Below are 17,142 nucleotides of genomic sequence, written 5' to 3'. Positions count from 1 at the left end.
ACTGTGTAATTTAAACAAAATGTTCCTTTAGGCTAGCTTCCACTTGAGTGTTATCAGTCTGTATCCTCTGGATGAAAGGGGGTTAAGACTCTTTTCAGTTCCCGATTGTTTTTCCTTGTCTGTCCTGTGCCCCCGTCATTTTCCTCCCTCAGGGTCTTCTTCTTCCCAGGTCCACTCCCATCCTCTATCCTGTGGCCTTCCTTTTCTGCCAAGAAAGATTCAAAACCAATCTTTGGGGTTTCCAACTCCAAGATCTGAGACCTCAAGATCCAGAGAAAACAGGTGCAAGCTCTGGGGCCCAGCCATGAACCAGGATATGATATCCCCATGTGGGCTCAAACGTTTTAGCCAAAGCTTGGGAGCTGGATAGGGGGTGTTGGCAACTGATTTCCTGGCTCCTCATGGATGGGGGAGGTTGGAGGGACTGGAGAGGTGGGGGCTCAGGAAGAAGAGTGAATGATAGGTCACGTGGAAGAGAGGGACGTCATGGTTTGTCCCTGTGCAATCATTTTGCTCAACATGCTGCCACTGTCTCAAATTTCCCAATCACTACCTTGGGCTCATGTGGGGATGGCTGGGGTAGGATGTTGTGAGGGTTAATTTTATTGTCAACTTGGCAGGGTCATAGTGTGCCCGGATACTTGGTCAAATATTCAGGATGTGTTGGTGAGGGAGGGTATTTTTGGAGGAGATTAGCAGTGGAATCCACAGGCTGAGTAAAGCAGATTTCTCTCCCTGATGTGGGTGGGCCTCGTCCACCCAATTGAACAGAACAAAGGGCTGAGGAAGGGAAAGTTCACTCTCTCTGCCTGTCTTTGAACTGAGATATTGGGCTTCTCTTACCTTCAAGCTTAGTTTGGACTAGAACTTAGACCATAGACTCTCCTGGTTCTCAGGCCTTCAGACTCATACTGGAATTACACTACCATCAGCTCTCCAGCTTACAGATCTTGGGACTCCTCAGCCTCCATACTCATGTGAACCAATTCCTTAATAGCTATCTGTCTATCTGTCTATATTTTCTATTGGTTCTGTTTTTCTGGAGAATCCTAAGTCAGAGGTCTTCTTCACCACATCTTTTGTGGAGTTTTACCTGGACTCAGTCAGTATAATTGACTAATGACTGATCTGTACCTGCACAACCTCTACCTTACAGAAGAGGCAGTACAGTGTAATGGTTAAGAGCAGAGCTTCCTTGTAGAGTATCAATAAGAGGGAAGCTACTGAGCTAGGGCTCCAGAAATCTGCATGGTGGCCCCCTTGGATCTGGAGCTGTTGCAGAATAGCAAAGCCTGCCCATGCACAGTGAGTTCTCATGAAGCCCGAGTCACTCAAAATGGATCACAGAGGGGCGCCTGGGTGGCTCAGTGGGTTGAGCCACTGCCTTCGGCTCCGGTCATGATCTCGGGGTCCTGGAATCGAGTCCCGCATCGGGCTCTCTGCTCAGCAGGAAGCCTGCTTCTCTTCCCCTCTCTCTGCCTGCCTCTCTGCCTACTTGTGATCTCTCTCTGTCAAATTAAAAAAAAAAATGGATCACAGAGTTAAAAGTAAATATAAAACTATAAAATATTTAGGAAAAAAAAGTTGGAGAATATCTTCAGGATCTAGGACTAGATAAAGGCTTGTTAGACTCAACACCAAAAACATGATCCATAAGGGAAAAAATCGATAAACCAGACCTCATCAAAATTACCATTTGTTCTGTGAAGGACCCTTTTAAGAGGATGAAAAGACAAGCTAAGGACTCAGAGAAAATGTTTGCAAACCACATATCTGACAAAGGACCAGGATCTTTCTACAAAGAGAAAAATCTCTTACCATTTAACAGTGAAAAAATCAAGCAATCCATTTAAAAATGGGCAAAAATCATGAACAGACATTTCACCAAATAGGATGTACAGATGGACATCCTGTGTACATGGAAAGATGTTCTGCATCATTGCCATCAGAGAAATGCAAATTAGAATGCTAATGAGATATTGCTACACTCCTATCAGAGTAGTTAAAAGAAAAAATGGTCACAATACCAAATATTAACAAAGATGTGAAGAAACTAGATCACTCATATGTTGCTGGCTGGAAGGTAAAATGGTACAGCCACTCTGGAAAGAGTTTGGGAATTTCTTTAAAAAACCTAAGATGCAACTACCATATGATCTATCAGCTGCACTCCTAGGCATTTTCCCCCAGAGAAATGGTTCATATTCATGCAAAAATCTGCACATGAATTTTTATAGCAGCTTTATTCATAATAGCCCAAACTGGAAGCAACCCACATTGTCGTCCTTTACTAGATGAATGGTTAGGCAAACTATAGTATATCTATACCAGAGAATGTACTCCTGGGCATTTATCCCAGAGAAACTAAGACTATGTTCACACAGAAATCTGTATATAAGTTGCAACTTTATTTGTAATAGTCAAAAACTAGAATTAGCCCAGAGGTCCTTCAACAGAAGAATGATTACACTAACTGCTCTACAGGCTATGGATTGTAATGCCTCGATAAGAGAAACAAACTATAGAAATACACAATTATTTGGAGGAATCTCCCAGAAATTATGCTGAGTGAAAAAAGCCTATTTCAGAAGGTTACGTACCGTATTGTTCCATTTACAGAACATTTGTGCAATGACAAAGTTTTGGAAGTGAAAGTCAGATTAGTGGACCCCAGTGGGTATGGTGGAGGGTGGAGAGGGTGGAGAGTGATCATGGAAGGGTGACTTGAAGGATCCTTTTAGTGTTGGAGCCGTTCAAGTATCTTGACCTTGGTGGTGGATCCACAAGCCTACACACATGATAAAATTGTATAGAACTTCACGCACACGCGCGCGCACACACACACACACACACACACACACACACACACACACAAATGAGTACAAATGAAACAGGAAATCTGAAAAAGATGAGTGGATTATGTCAATGTCAATATCCTGGTTGTATCGAAAGCAGGGATTTAAATAGACACTTGACACCCACGTTCATAGCAACATTTTCCACAAAAGCCAAAAGGCAGCAACAGCCCAAATATTTATCAAGAGATAAATAAACAATACGTGATCTATTCATACAATGGACTATTATTCAGCGTCAAATAGGAATGAGAGTCTGGGGGCTCCTGGGTGGCTCAGTCAGCTGAGCATCTGACTCTTGGTTTCAGCTCAGGTCATAACCTCAGGGTTGTGGGACGGAGCCCCAGGTTGGGTTCCCTGCTCAGCAGGAAGTCCGCTTGGGATTCTCTCTCTCCTTCTCTCTCTCTGCCCCTTCCCCACTCTCTCAGAAGTAAATAAAAATAAATCTTTCTAAAAAAAGGAATGTAAGTCTGATACAGATATAACATGGATGAGTCTTGAAAACTTTATGGTAAGTGAGATAAGCCAGACACCGAAGGACAAATATTGCATGCATATCCACTTCCATGAGTTTCTCAGAATAGACAAATTTATAGAAACAGAAAGTAGTAGGATCGTTTCCAGGATCTAGGGGAAGGGGGAAGGGGAACTGACTGTTCAGTGGGTCTAGAGTTTATTCTAGTACGATAATAGTGTTCCGGAAGTAGATGGTGGTGATAGTTGCACAACAGTGTGAACATCCTGAATGTCACTGAATTAATACACCCAAAGATGGTTAAATGGATAAATTTCACATACATTTTGCCACCCACCAAAAAGTGGAAAAAAATCCTGGCTATAACATTGTGTAACAGGTCTGCAAGATGTTAGCACTGGGGAGAGTAGGCAATGTGTACCTGAGGTCTCTCTCAATTTTTTTCCTACAGTTAAGCATGAATCTGCAATTATTTCAGTATTTAAAATGGAGGAAAAGGATGGGTTTTATTGAATGAATATTATATTTCAATAACATTGATTTAAAAACGTGACCGGGACTCCTGGGTGGCTCAGTTGGTTGAGTGGCTGCTTTCGGCTCAGGTCATGATCCCAAGATTCTGGGATCGAGTCCTACATTGGGCTCCTTGCTTGGCAGGGAGCCTGCTTCTCCCTCTGCCTCTGCCTGCTATTTTGTCTGCCTGCGGTCGCACTCTCGATCTCTCTCTTAAAAAAAAAAATTAAATAAATAAATAAAATGGTCTGGGTTTGAATCTTACTTTTTAAAAAATATTTTTTTAAAGATTTTTATTTATTTATTTGTCAGAGAGACAAAGACTCTGGGATCATGACCTGAGCCGAAGGCAGTGGCTTAACTGACTGAGCCACCCAGGTGTCCCTTGGATCTTACTTTTACCAGCTCTGTGACTCAGGAATTTCCTAGGGCCTCAGTTTCCTCACCTGGAAAGTGGGGATAATAGAAGCATTTACCCCAAAGGGTGTTTGTGAAGCCCAAGAAATGCATCTAGCACTCCACAGCTGGTTGCTTTTGTAAATGGGTTTCCAAAATGTCATCGGCCACTGTCAGTCCTTTAGAACCCCAGACACATTTTCTGCTAGTGACATTGCTGCCTCTGGTGGTTGGGTGCCCACACTTGCCCACCCAAGCCTTGGGATTCAGCAGAGCTCAAACATGGGAAATTTGTGAGGATGGAATAATGGGGGACAATTCCACGCAATAGATCATAAAACAAAATGAGGAGACCATCAAACTGAACAAGAACAGGTTTTATCACAAATGCTGGTTTGTGGGGAACAGCAGATTCAATCAAAGGTCAGGAGGCGTGGCATAGAGATTCAGGAGGCCATGTCAGCACCTTCCAAGGACGTCACCAACGTTGGGCTGAGAGTCTGTTGTACAGCGCCTAAATGTAAGACTTTTCTTGTGGGGCTCCATCTATCTGTAGCATCGCTCTTAGTCTATCTGCTCACCTATGGCTTCTTGTGGGAGGAAAGAAAAACACACAGGCAGGCAGGCATGTGGGCATTTGCCTGTCCCACTTCCGGGCTCTGTCAGTCTCCGGAGGGTAGGCAGCACTTCATTTGGGTTCCCTGAACCTCCACCATCCCATCCTGAACCTCTTGCAGTAGCTAAAACCTTGCAAGGTCTCTCCCTCTCACCTCTAGGACTCTGCACATGCTGCTTCCTCCTCAAACGTCCCCCACACCATTTGCCTGGCAAATAGCATTTTGTCCTTCAGGATGCAGCTCCCGTGTGACCTCTTCCAGGAAGCCTTCTTTGATTTCGCCAGGTCCAGGCTCTGTGCTCCCTCATGAGGCACAGTGCCCTTCCCAAGCAGCTCAGCAGTGAGGCTGCTGTCAGGGGGCGTGCAGTAGGGAACGGGCAGTTTCTGGGTATTCAGGGAAGGAGAAAGACAGTGAACAGTCAAGCCTACTTTGGAAATATGTAAAGCAGGATAACGCCTCGTCTCTGTTCCGGGATGGGTCTCCAGAGAGCCACATCTGATCTGTTTATCAGAGTGAATGGGCACATGTACTCAAGGCAGAGTCCCTGGGTCTAAATCCTAGCTCTGCCACTAACCAGTTGCATGGTCTTGGCCTTAACGTTTCCCTCATCTGTGAAATGGGTACAATAATAGAACTGACCTCACAGGGGTGTTGTGAGAATCACATGAATTACCATGTGTAGAGGGATTAAAATAATAAGTGCCATCTAGCATTTGCTCTCATTATAGTTGTTCATTTCCCTCTGTCTCCTGGGGCTCCCACGCCAGGTCAAGTGCACACTTAACCCTCCACTGCTGTGTGTATACGTTTCCTTCTTAGCACTTGCCATGTTCTGCACTCATACATTCATTCATGGGACCCTTGACTGATGTCGCTTCTCTTCTAGGCTGGCTGTGTGCCATGCAGGTAGGGCCTGGACCTGATACTCTCCCACAGCAAGCCGCCGGATATAAGGGAGCTCAACAGAGGAAGGATCTCAGTGGGTCAGATGTCACTGCCCTCCTTCTTGCAGAACATCAGGCACTGGAGATGACTGTCTAGATCTCTGTAGAGTGTTCTGGGTGCACTGGGCCAAGCAGCTTTGGTTTCAGTTCTCCACACATGAAGTGAACTTGCGGGGCCGGCGCGGGGTGGGGAGGCCCTCTGTGACCCAGCCCTGCCTGCATCACGATGACTAAGCATTCTGGTACTCCAGCCTCTCCCGCCCTGTTGTGCTCCAGCCTTCTTGGCCTGACAGCAACATGCTCAAGAGTCCTTGCTTGCTCTTCCTTCTGCCTAGAATGTTTTTCCCATCACAGCTCTCCGCAGATTGGACTCCTTGGCATTCGTTCAGATCCCAGCTCAACTGAGATGCTGGGAGGGTCCTCTCTGAAGTCAAGCCCCCAACCCTGAGTCACTGTCTACCCACGACTTGGCTTTATTTACTTTTTCCACAAATGTCCGAATTGCACATATGAAAGGACTTCTTGTGTTTACTCTCTCTTTCCCTGTGGAATCTGTAAGCATCATGAGGACAAGAACTTTGTCCTGTCACTGATGATTTCCCACTGCCCAGAATGACCCTGGCACGTGGAAGGGACCCACTATTTGATGAGCTGTCAGGTTGAATGGAGACACCTTACGTTCGAGAGCTGTCGCTGTCCAATATGGCAGCCACTGGCCACATGTGGCCAAATTGAAATTGAAGTAAGACTCCAGTTCCCCAGTCATATGAACCATATCTCCAGCACTCAGTGGCCACATATGACTAGTGGCTACCATATTGGATGTGGCACGTACAGACCATTTTCATCACTTCGGGAAGATCTGTGGCCCGTAGTGATGGACCGTAATCACACATGGCACTTTCCTACTTTTACTCTTTACTCAGGTCATTTTCTCTGCCTGGAGTGCTTTAGCTGATCCTTAATAGAAATCCTACCCATGTAGAATTTGGGAACGTGAAACAGAAGCCTTAAGATCAATTCAACAATTACACCTCTCAGAACGTATCCTTCGGTAAATAATTATTGATCTGTGTGAAGATTTTGCTAGAGAAATGTTCAATGCAGTACTGTTTATAGTAGCCAAACCCCAGCCCCTACACCAAAACAAAGACAAAAAGCAGGCAGTGGGGAGAGATTGGTTAAATTATGGTAGAGCCATTTGGAGTACCGGGGTGGCTCAGTCAGTTAAACAATAGGCTGTTGATTTCGGCTCAGGTCATGATCTCAGGGTCCTGGGATGGAGTCCCACATTGGGCTCTGTACTCAGTGTGGAATCTGCTTGAGGATTCTCTCTCTCCCTCTCCCTCTGCTCCTTCCCCCTTCGTGTTCTCTCTCTCTCTCAAAATGGATTTTAAAAACCTTTTAAAAAATTATGGTAGAGTCATCAAAAACAGAAGACTGTATAATGTCATGGAACTCTTTCAAAATACACTGCTAAATGAAAGAAAGCCAGTTATAATGCAGGAAAAAGGTTACAAAACATGAAGAAATTGGGGCCAGAAGTTTCCAGCCTTATCTGTAAAGTTTGAAACTTTTAAAGAATATAATTAAGTATGTAATTATCAGTCAGTGAGCATGTATTACTGTATGATTTCATTTTTGTTAAAAAAAAAAAAGTCCCTTGGAGTTTTAAAGACCAGATTAAACACTCTATGTAGAAGTGCTTGACGTGGGGGCACCTGGGTGGTTCAGTCGTTAAGCGTCTGCCGTCAGCTCAGGTCGTGATCCCAGAGTCCTAGGATTGAGTCCCATATGGGGCTCCCTGCTCAGCGGGAAACCTGCTTCTCCCTCTGCCTGCTGCTCCCCCTGCTTGTGCTTGTTCTCTCTCTCTCTCTGGCAAATAAATAAAATCTTTAAAGTCAGACAGTCTTTATTTTATTTTTTTTAAAGCAAAGTAATCTTTGCTTTGCTTATTTATTTATTTAAAGACTTTATTTATTTATTTGACAGGGAGAGAGATCACAAGTAGGCAGAAAGAGAAGGGGAAATAGGCTCCCTGCTGAGCAGAGAGCCCCATGCGAGGCTCAATCCCAGGACCCTGGGATCATGACCTGAGCAGAAGGCAGAGGCTTAACCCACTGAGCCACCCAGGCGCCCCTAAAGTCAAACTGTCTTTAGAAAAAGGAATTTTAAGAACGTGCTGAACACAAAGCTAATATAACATTGTATCGCAACTATACTTCAATAATAAAAAATGGTAATGTTAAGACAGTAAACAACTACTTCACAGAGTAAATGCTAAAGGAACATGGGCCACTTTTATGCATCAGAAAAAAAGAGTAAAGAGCATATTTGCCAAATGTTAAGAGGAGCTGCCTCTAGGCTGAGAAACTGGGGTGAATTCACTTTCTTCTTTTGGTTTAGCACCCTTTTCTCAGTTTCCTCTAATGAACATGCATTCTTTTTGAAATAAGGGATGAGGACAGAAAAGATATTTAAGAAAAATTCTTTAAGGCTTAATTCAAGTCATAGTTCTCCATGAAGCCTCGTTGCCCCGAGACTGCAGTCATGGCTGCCCTCATCACAGGGCAGAGGTTGGGGGGTCGGGGAAGTGGGGGGTTCCCTCAGCTGGAAGAGGCAGGCCCATGAGTGGGTAAGTGGGGGGATGCGGCCTGCACGCCCGTTACCAACTGTCCTGGAGAAGCTTGCCTGATACTTGCAGATGAGCCGTGGCCAGCCCTGGGCAGAAACAAGCCATTGGCCAGACTGGAGCCGATGATTCCCTGCCTATCCTTTTTTCTCAGGGAGCCAGTAACTGGGGACCCTGAAAGCAGCTTGGGGGTTCCTGTCAGTGGAAAAGGAGGTGGAGGTGAGAGCTGGCGGCCCACATGTCTTGGGAGGCTTCAGAGGTGATGAGCGAGGCCCATGGTGGTCCGGATCCCCCAGCAGCCCCTGCTCTTTTTCTTGGTTGTGGGGGGTGGGGGCGGGAAGAAGGGTAATTTGGTTTATGCTTCGGGGCACCAAGAAGCCCTGCCCCTTTATCCCTACAAACCTAAGGACTAAGAGTCTAACGTTAGCATCCAACGTCCAGGTTTGACTCCCGCTAACTAACTAACTAACTAACTAACTAACCTTCCCGCGCCTCTCTTTTCTTACCCGTAAAATGGGAGTATTGATTATAGCATCTTGGAAGAAGCGTGAAGTTCGCTGGATAAACTCTGTTCACAGTTCCTCTTTTTAGCCAAGACACAAGACTCTGGCCAGGGAAAGTTCCCGCGCCCACAGCGGAACTGCGGGGATGGGGCCCATTTATTGCCCCCCCAAAAAAACCCGCAGCTCGCAAGGCGCGCCTCCGGGGTGAGTCCCTCCGGTTCCCCGCTGCGCCCCCGGCTACGGCCCGACTTCCGGCTGGTCCCCGCCCGCCGCGCCCCGCCTAGTGCAAGGGGTCCCGGGGGTCCAGCGAGCGGAAGGGGCTGGGCCGGTGGGAGGAGCGCAAGGCGGGGGTCGGGGGGTGGCGCTTCGCGAAGGGGCCGAAGTACTCCGCGGCGAAGGTGACCACGTCTGCGGGCTGGCGCAGCAGCAGGAAGAGCAGGAAGTCCGAGATGAGCGCCTGGGCCTCGGGGTGCTGCCGCAGGTAGCTGCTGTGGCTGAGACGGAGCTCCTCCTGGCGGGGACCGAGCCTGAGCGGGACCCGGGACCCCGCGCCCCGGAAGCACCCCTCCGCCGCTCCCTTCGCTCCAAGGAGGGCCCCCCAACCGTCCCGGTGTGCCTCTCAAGCAGGCACAAAGTGGCATCGGTAATGGTGGAATTCATGCGCAGGGGGGAATGGGGACCCCAGGCTGGCTGCAGCCTCTCCTCACCTTACGGTCCACAAACCTCGAGTAGAGCTCCATATCCTCCTCCCACACCAGGGGCTTCTTCTCAAATACGGGGCGAGGCTCAATCTCATCTGGGTGCGGAGGGAGGAAGGCGGCACTCTCTCACGCCAGAACCTTCCCCAGATACAGGGGCATGCCCAAGAATACTCAAATTGCAGTCCCAGGTGGAGCCCCGGGTTCTGCTCAGATGGCCAGAGTTGCTGGAAGGGGGTCCTTGCAAAATGATCCTCCCCTAATTGCCTTGGAGTCAGGGGCTGGAGGGCAAAACTTCCCCGTCTCTACTCAGTCCAGCCTCTGCATCCCGGAAGGTTCCTGTTTTCCCCACCTCTCCGTGAAGTCTCCACCAGCCAGCGGCTTCACTCACCCTTCTCCCTCAAGATAGGCATCTGGGTGATCAGGCAGTACCCGGGGGAACCCACCTGGATTCTCTTGGCCAGGTGCCTGGAATACAACGCAGGTGTGAGAGTGGGAGTCTTCCTACACCAGCCCACCCCTCTGACAGCGGTTCTGGGGGCCTCCCTTTGCTGCTGCTTCCCCAACACCACTTATCTCTGAGTTCTAGGGTCATGTTCATTCCTAGGTCCCCAGATAATGGACCCGCTTTTCAAACTGGGTCTTGTCTGTGCGCTTGAAGATGTGTGCTGGTGTGCACTAAAACATTCACCACGGGCGCCTGGGTGGCTCAGTGGGTTAAAGCCTCTGCCTTGGGCTCAGGTCATGATCTCAGGGTCCTGGGATCCAGCCCCGCATGGGGCTCTCTGTTCAGCAGGGAGCCTGCTTCCCCCTCTTTCTCTGCCTGCCTCTCTGCCTACTTGTGATCTCTCTCTCTGTCAAATAAATAAAATCTTAAAAGAAAAAAACCTCACGAGCCTGCTGCTTCGTGACCCCCCAAATCGAAACAACATGCTAAGTTATAAAATAAGGGAAGCCAACGATGTTCCGATTATTTGTTTTCCCAATGTAATGATTCTATCAATACCTCTTTGGAAATTTCAAGAAACAAATTCTTCCCCCCCTCCCTCCCCAGTTTTCTCATGATTTCGCTCCTGTGCTGGGCTAGTGACAACTTGGCAATGTGCCAGGATGTCCCTCTCTCCCCCCAACGCACATTGATTCTACCCAGTGTCGTTGTTCAGACCTTGGTGCTTTTTGGTATTACACCCAGCGGTGGCAGCTGCTTTAGCTACCATGCCTTAGGCCTTGTGAGGTTAGCATTGACTTTCTCAGCCATTCAGGGCTCCTTGGTGAGGTTTGGGCGAGACTGCATCAGGGAAGCATACCTATTGGGCACGGATTGGACATGGTACGAATCAGGAGTAAATGTGTGAATGATGTGGAAAAGAATGAATGATGTGGATAAAGCAGGGGGGCGCTCTTCCTGGTCGTGTCCCCAGAGACAGTAGTCTTCCTTGGCCCCATGCCCGCCCCCAGGATCCAGCTCCCAGGTTTGTGCTCCACATTGCCCCCTAACCCCCACTGTCAGTAGCTCACCCATCCGACAGCAGATAGAACTGGCAGGAATTGGGGATGCCTTTCACTGAGTGGACGGTCTGCTCCACGATGAACACCTCTACCTGCTGGCGGTCCACCTGGATCTTCTGGAAGCCCAGGTCTTGCTGGCAGCAGCCAAGGTAAGAGGGAGGGAGGTGAGGTGGATGCCCACCAGCATCTCCCCCAAATCTCACCCTGGCCCTCTTCTCCATCTTGCTGCTTCGTTCCTTGTTTATCAGTGACAAACAACCCTTGGCTGTCCAGGCCCTCAGCCACCACAGGATTTGAATCGCACCCCCAAGTTAAGTGGGGGTCCCCTTGTAGAAGGCCAGTTCCATGCTGCACTCGCCCTACGCTCCCCTCATCATCTTGATGACCAAGTTCTCCTGGTTGGCAGATTCAGTTACGGGATGAGATCATCCAACAGGTGTGAGCCTGAGGAGGTGGGGTCAGGGAGCGTGGGGAGGCTCTTTGAGGGAGGGGTCCATGATGCTCTGAGGAGGGGGCTAGATTGAGATCTGTGGCCCCTGCTGCAGGCCGCCCTGTTGTCGTTACAATTTAAAATGCCGGGAGCAGCTGTGGACACGGGCGGAAAGGAGCTAATGCAGGACCTGTGTTTCAGAGAAGGTGGGGGAAGTGACATGGGCCTGTTTGTATCAAATACACTGCCGTTTGTCATGTTTGTGATAGAAAAGACTGGAATGTCATTTACAAAGTTGGTCAAATCAGCCCCCAAAATGTGTGCTTAGCAGCATAGCTTTAAAATCGCACGTGGCAGAAAGTCCTAGGTATGTCGATCATGAAGTTTTAGCCACAAGAAAAGAAAAAGAAAAAAAAAAAAAAAAAGGAACCCTTCAGGTCTGAGACATAATAAAAATGCAGTTGGAAATGGTGCATTTCCTGATGTTAAAAAAATACGTCTTTTAAAAGCAGCCCTCCGCTATGTTTATTTTTCCTGGACTGACTTCTGGGCAAGAAGCATTGCTTCTCAACTGCTCCCCGATTTGGTTCCTCTTTTTCATGCCACCTGCCCCCACGTGATCTTTGAACACGTGAAGACTTGCTTTCTCCTGCCCTTGGAAGTCCCACCGGCAGGGCCCCAGCCCACCCGCTCTTCCTCCCCTGAAGCTGTCTTTTCCCCTGCTTCGGCGACCTCCGTGCCCCTCCTGGCTTTTGCCAAGGCCAAGTCCCCCACCCAGGGAGACCCCTCACGTAAGTGGAGTAGCAGAGTTCGCCCTCCGTGTCCAAGGCCAGGAAACGGGCGTTGCTGGGCACCGTCTGCCGCCAGGCCATCACCCTCAGCAACACCAGGTTGGCAGCCTCAGAGATGAAGCCCGTGGTTGAGCTCCCTGGGATAAAAGTCACTTCGGTCTTGACTTCCTGTTCAGGAAAAGTCTGGGTCAGGGACTTCCATCTGGGAAGGGGTGGGGAGGACGGGAAAGCCAGGTATTGGGCTCATATAGGGTCCTTGCCGAGTCTCCATGCCCGGCTCCCGTCCTAACACAATCTGGCCCCTGCTCTTGGCTTCGAAGAGGATGTGGGGAACGGCCCTTACCTGTCTCTCGCCTTACCTCCCCCTCCTTGACACTTCTGGTCATGGTCAGCTGGTCATCCTGCTTCACCAAAGTCATCTTCCTCTCCATGGGGAGGACGCGAAACTAAGGGCCAGAGCAGGGAGGGGAGAAGCAGGAGCTGGCCTGGGTCCCGATTGAACATGAACAGCACCCCCACAGGTCGCCTTGCCCCGTTCTCCTTTAGAAATGAGAAAACTGAGGGAAATTTGGGTAGAAAATCTTCGCTTTGTAGCGAAGTTCAAGACCAGAAGGCATATGATGGTGTAATAGAAAGTTAAAAAGCAAATGCCCTTCAGAACATGGATTTTAAAAGTGGGGTATAGTTTCTGTGGGAAAGTTCTTAGGCACGAGCGCTTTCCAGCGTGTAAAACTGGTCCTGTTCCAGAAGTTAATGAAGTGGTTGCAGCTGGGTGTGGGAGGCACAGAGCAGGAGAATTTGGAGGTGAGGGGGTGACGGGCCCTTGGAAAAGGCCAGGCTCTGGGAAAGGCTGGCCCAAATGGTCCTCACGGAGCTACTGGGCTCTCAGCCTGGGGAGCCCCTGGGTGGACTGGACCCAGGGTTCGTGTATTAGAAGGTCGTGAGACGCAACCTGTTGCCCCAGATGGATTGGTTTCCAAGTGTGATGAGGATTACAGGGTAACTTGGAGAGAGCTGGGGGTGACATCCCGCTGTGTCCCCTCATTCTTCTCTCCCTCCCTCCCTCCCTCCCCGGGTCTCCATTCTTTCTCCCTGGTTTGGGCTCTAGGCTTGGGGCTCCAGGAGGTACCTTGATGAACTCTTGACTATGTTGCTCCATGACATGCAGTTTCCATGAGAGGTAGCCTGGGGCAGGAGAGGAAGGCTGCGTCACTACGACCTCATCACAGGCGACAGGCTGGGAGACCGTAGGGCGGGAGGGTGGGGGCCCAGGCTGGAGGACGCAGGGGGACTGTGACTGCAGGGAAACTAAGAGGTGCTCTTGTCGTAAGTCTGCAGCTATGATTAACATCCCTGTCACCCCCACCTCCTGCACACCCTCTTAGCTGCCTTCTGGTCTCAAGGTGAAGTCCAGGGTGGGTTCTGAGTGAAGGTCCTAGGAATGGGGGTGGAGGGGGGAGGGAGGGAGGAAGGACGGAGGTGAAGCCTCAGGCAGCAACAAGTCTACCCAGGAGGGAGTTTCCGCAGAGCATCTTGTCCATGAAGCCATGGCTAAAGGCGTGCACGAAGAGGCAGTGTGACATCACACCAAATTCGTCTTTGTTTTGCCGTCTCTGCACCTCAATGGTCAGCTCTCCCTGAGGCTCCCCCGTGTCCGAGACCATGGCCAGAGTCTCAGAGAACAGCAGCATCTGCAGCTCCTCCTGCTCTGGGGGTGGGGAGGTTCCCATGGGCACAGATAAAGCCCCAGCTCCTGGGTCTCAACTCTCAGAACCCCCCCACCCGCAGGGCCCCACCGTCTCCACCCACCCCTTCCTCATCTCCTGGGTCCCAGGCAGCTCCTGCCTTCCCTCCGTTAGCCTGTACAACAGACAGCAGGTGAAGACCCCACCACCACCCCGAGTCCCCATGTCCTTGGGGTCTTCTCTTGACATTTATCAACAAATAGGGGCACCTGGTGGCTCAGTGGGTTAAGCCTCTGCCTTTGGCTCAGGTCATGATCTCAGGATCCTGGGATGGAGCCCCATGTCGGGCTCTCTGCTCAGCGGGGAGTCTGCTTTTCCCTCTCCTTCTGTGTTCTCTCTCAAATAAATAAATAAATAAATCTTCTATTTTATTTATTTATTTTTTAAGATTTATTTATTTATTATTCTAGAGAGAGAGAGGGAGAAAGCCTGAGCCCAGGAGCTGGGTGGGGAGGGGCAGAGGGAGAGGGAGAGAGAGAATCTCAAGCAGACTCCCTGGCTGAGCAGGGAGCCTGACATGGGGCTCAGGACTCTGAGATCATAACCTGAGCTGAAAGCAAGAGTCAGAGGTTTAACGACTGAACCACCCAGGTGCCCCAAATAAATAAATCTTTACAAACAATTATTGGGGCACCTGGGTGGCTCAGTCAGTTAAGCATCTGCCTTCAGCTCAGGTCATGATCCCAGGGTCCTGGGATGGAGCCTATGTCAGGCTCCCTGCTCAGTGCGGAGCCTGCTTCTCCCTCTCCCCACTGCTCATGCTCTCTCTCTCTCTAATAAATAAAAAAAATCTTAAAAAACACACACACAAAAAATCAAAACAAAACAAAAAAACCTTTCTGTGTTTAAAAAAAAAAAAAAAATCAATAACCCTTGAACCCTTTCTGAGTCCCAGGGGAATCAAGGCTGAGAGAGACATTGCCAGGTCTGGGCCTTGTCTCTTCCTTCCTCTCCACATCTGTGCCCCCACTGCCCCCACTGTCCAGGCTCACCGAGGGTGCTGAGGAAGTGGATGGCTTCAGCATTGGCCTTTGGGGCTGGCAGACTCTCTTCAGCTGAGGGCTGGTGGTCCTTGGCTTTGGGGATTAGGGAGGGAGGAGAGGCTGAGATGGCAATCTTGGGGAGAGGGACAGGGGTGGGATAGGAGTCCCCAAAGCAGAATCCCCAAGGCCACCTCAAGGAGGATGGTGGGGGAGAAGAGGAGAAGATGCCTGTTCAATTTCCAGTGCCAACAGCCCTCTTCCCACCTGTGGATTGAAGTTTAGAGGACATGCTGCCTTCTGCTACCCAGGCTGCGTCCAGCTGTCTCCATGGCAACCGGAAGCCAGCTACCGCCTCTTAAAGGGCCATCAACACATCTCACAAAACACCCAGACCTGGACACAATGGTAGGAACCGTGGGCTTTGGAACTCAGGCCATGCCTGAAGCATTGCCCTATAGAGGGAACATTTGACATGGCAGAGGGATGACATGGGTCATTAGAATCACCTTAGGGAGTGCCTGACTGGCTCAGTTGGAGGAGCATGTGACTCTTGATCTCGGGATCACGAGTTCAATCCCCAAGTTGGGTGTAAAGATTACTAAAAAATAATAATAACAGTAAACTTAAAAAAATGACCTTGGAAGCTGTGACCTTGAGTCAGACATGACCTCACACACGTAGACCCCACTTAGATGCCCGTGGATAGTGCCCTCTGTGAGAATGATGGTGACAACAACGACAGTCACAGCAAACCCTTAAGCTATGCTCACCAGAGACCTGGCGCTGTTCTGGAGAGTTGGACACAGGTGATCTCATTCGATATTCAGACCAACCCTCTGAGCAGTTCCTTTTTTCCCCTGCACTTCATGGCTGAGAAACCTGAGGCACTGAGAGGTTAAATGTCTTCCCAAGGTCACAGGGCTGATAGAGTTGATCCTTGGGCGGCACGGGTTTGAGCTGCCTGGGTCCACTCATATGTGGATGTTTTTCAGTAAATATGGTACAGTAATGTAAATATGTTTTCTCTTCCTAATGTTTTCTTTTTCCTTCTTCTTCTTAAGGATTTTATTTATTTAGATGGGGGGTAGTGGCAGGAGGAGAGGGGGAGAGAGAGAATCTCAAGCAGACACAGAGCTCTATCCCACCACCCTGAGATCATGACCTGAGCTGAAATCAAGAGTGTGGATGCTTAATCGACTGAACCACCCAGGCAGCCCTTTTCCTTGTGACTTCTTAATAACATTTTCTCTCACTTACTTTATTGGAAGAACACCATATATAATAACAGAATGTACAAAATGTGTCAATCAACATTTTATGTTATCTGTAAGACTTTGGGTCAATAGTAGACTATTAGTAGTTAAGTTTGGAGAGAGTCAAAGTTATATTTAGCTTTTCTTTCTTTTTTAAAAAGTTTTTCCTTTTTTTTTAAGACACAAATTTCAGGGTTTTTTTTAAATTTGTTTATTTATTTAAGTAATATCTACACCCAATGTGGGCCTCTAACTCATGACCCCGAGATCAAGTCACATGCTCCTCCCACTGAACCAGCCAGGTGCCCCATGCCCAGATTTTCAACCGTGTCCGAAAGGGAGGGGCAGTGTTGGTGGGCCCAGCCGCCATGTTGTTCAAGGGGCAACTGTAATTGGCAGAGCCATGACTCAAGCCAGTCTGGCTCCTAGAGAGAATTCGAAGAAAAATGAAGCAGCAAATAGACAATAGGTTGAATCCAAACAAGTGCTACAGAACGGGTAGTGATTGGTGACAAAGACGAAAACTGAGTTATGATAGGACTCAGACCCCAGGTTGTGGCCGATCTGGTCCCCACCTTGTAAGTGTCTGAGTCTGCATCATAGTGGCTACAAAAAGGGGCTCAGCCTGAAAGAATCACACACACAAATCTTCTCCAAAACCTCCATCACCAAAGGAGTTGCCCACCCACCCCCGACCCCCACCATAGTCCTCAGGAAGGTAATCTTCCAATGTCTTCTCAATAGGTAATTACCAACTTCGGGAAGATTTAGAATTATGTGTAAGCAAAGGAAACAGTT

General features: G+C 49.0%; 1 protein-coding gene across 1 annotated transcript; it reads right to left on the bottom strand.

The window, feature by feature from the left end:
- Positions 1-9,215: 9,215 nt before the first annotated feature.
- Positions 9,216-16,714, bottom strand: LOC111138983 (ciliogenesis associated TTC17 interacting protein). Its single transcript, XM_022491079.1, has 10 exons — positions 16,658-16,714; positions 15,101-15,224; positions 13,871-14,071; positions 13,493-13,548; positions 12,723-12,809; positions 12,364-12,531; positions 11,152-11,276; positions 10,025-10,101; positions 9,643-9,731; positions 9,216-9,446 (listed from the first exon to the last, which is right to left on the bottom strand). Exons 1-10 carry the CDS (start codon positions 16,712-16,714, stop codon positions 9,216-9,218), a joined length of 1,215 nt encoding a protein of 404 aa, XP_022346787.1.
- Positions 16,715-17,142: the final 428 nt, after the last annotated feature.

Source organism: Enhydra lutris, unplaced genomic scaffold (genome assembly GCF_002288905.1).
Source record: "Enhydra lutris kenyoni isolate GAN:26980312 unplaced genomic scaffold, ASM228890v2 scaffoldscaffold1, whole genome shotgun sequence".
In the NCBI taxonomy this organism is placed as follows: Eukaryota; Metazoa; Chordata; class Mammalia; order Carnivora; family Mustelidae; genus Enhydra; species Enhydra lutris.
This window is presented reverse-complemented; position numbering and strand designations above follow the sequence as displayed.

What these genes read in the sequence shown, in the direction of transcription:
- LOC111138983 (XM_022491079.1), bottom strand. Translation starts at nt 16,714, where the DNA reads ATGGCGGCTGGGCCCACCAACACTGCCCCTCCCTTTCGGACACGGTTG. An exon ending in GGACACGGTTGAAAATCTGG is followed by an intron (nt 15,225 to 16,657) that starts GCATGGGGCACC and finishes CCTCTCCCCAAG; the next exon opens with ATTGCCATCTCAGCCTCTCC. An exon ending in GAAGTGTCAAGGAGGGGGAG is followed by an intron (nt 12,532 to 12,722) that starts GTAAGGCGAGAG and finishes TTTCCTGAACAG; the next exon opens with GAAGTCAAGACCGAAGTGAC.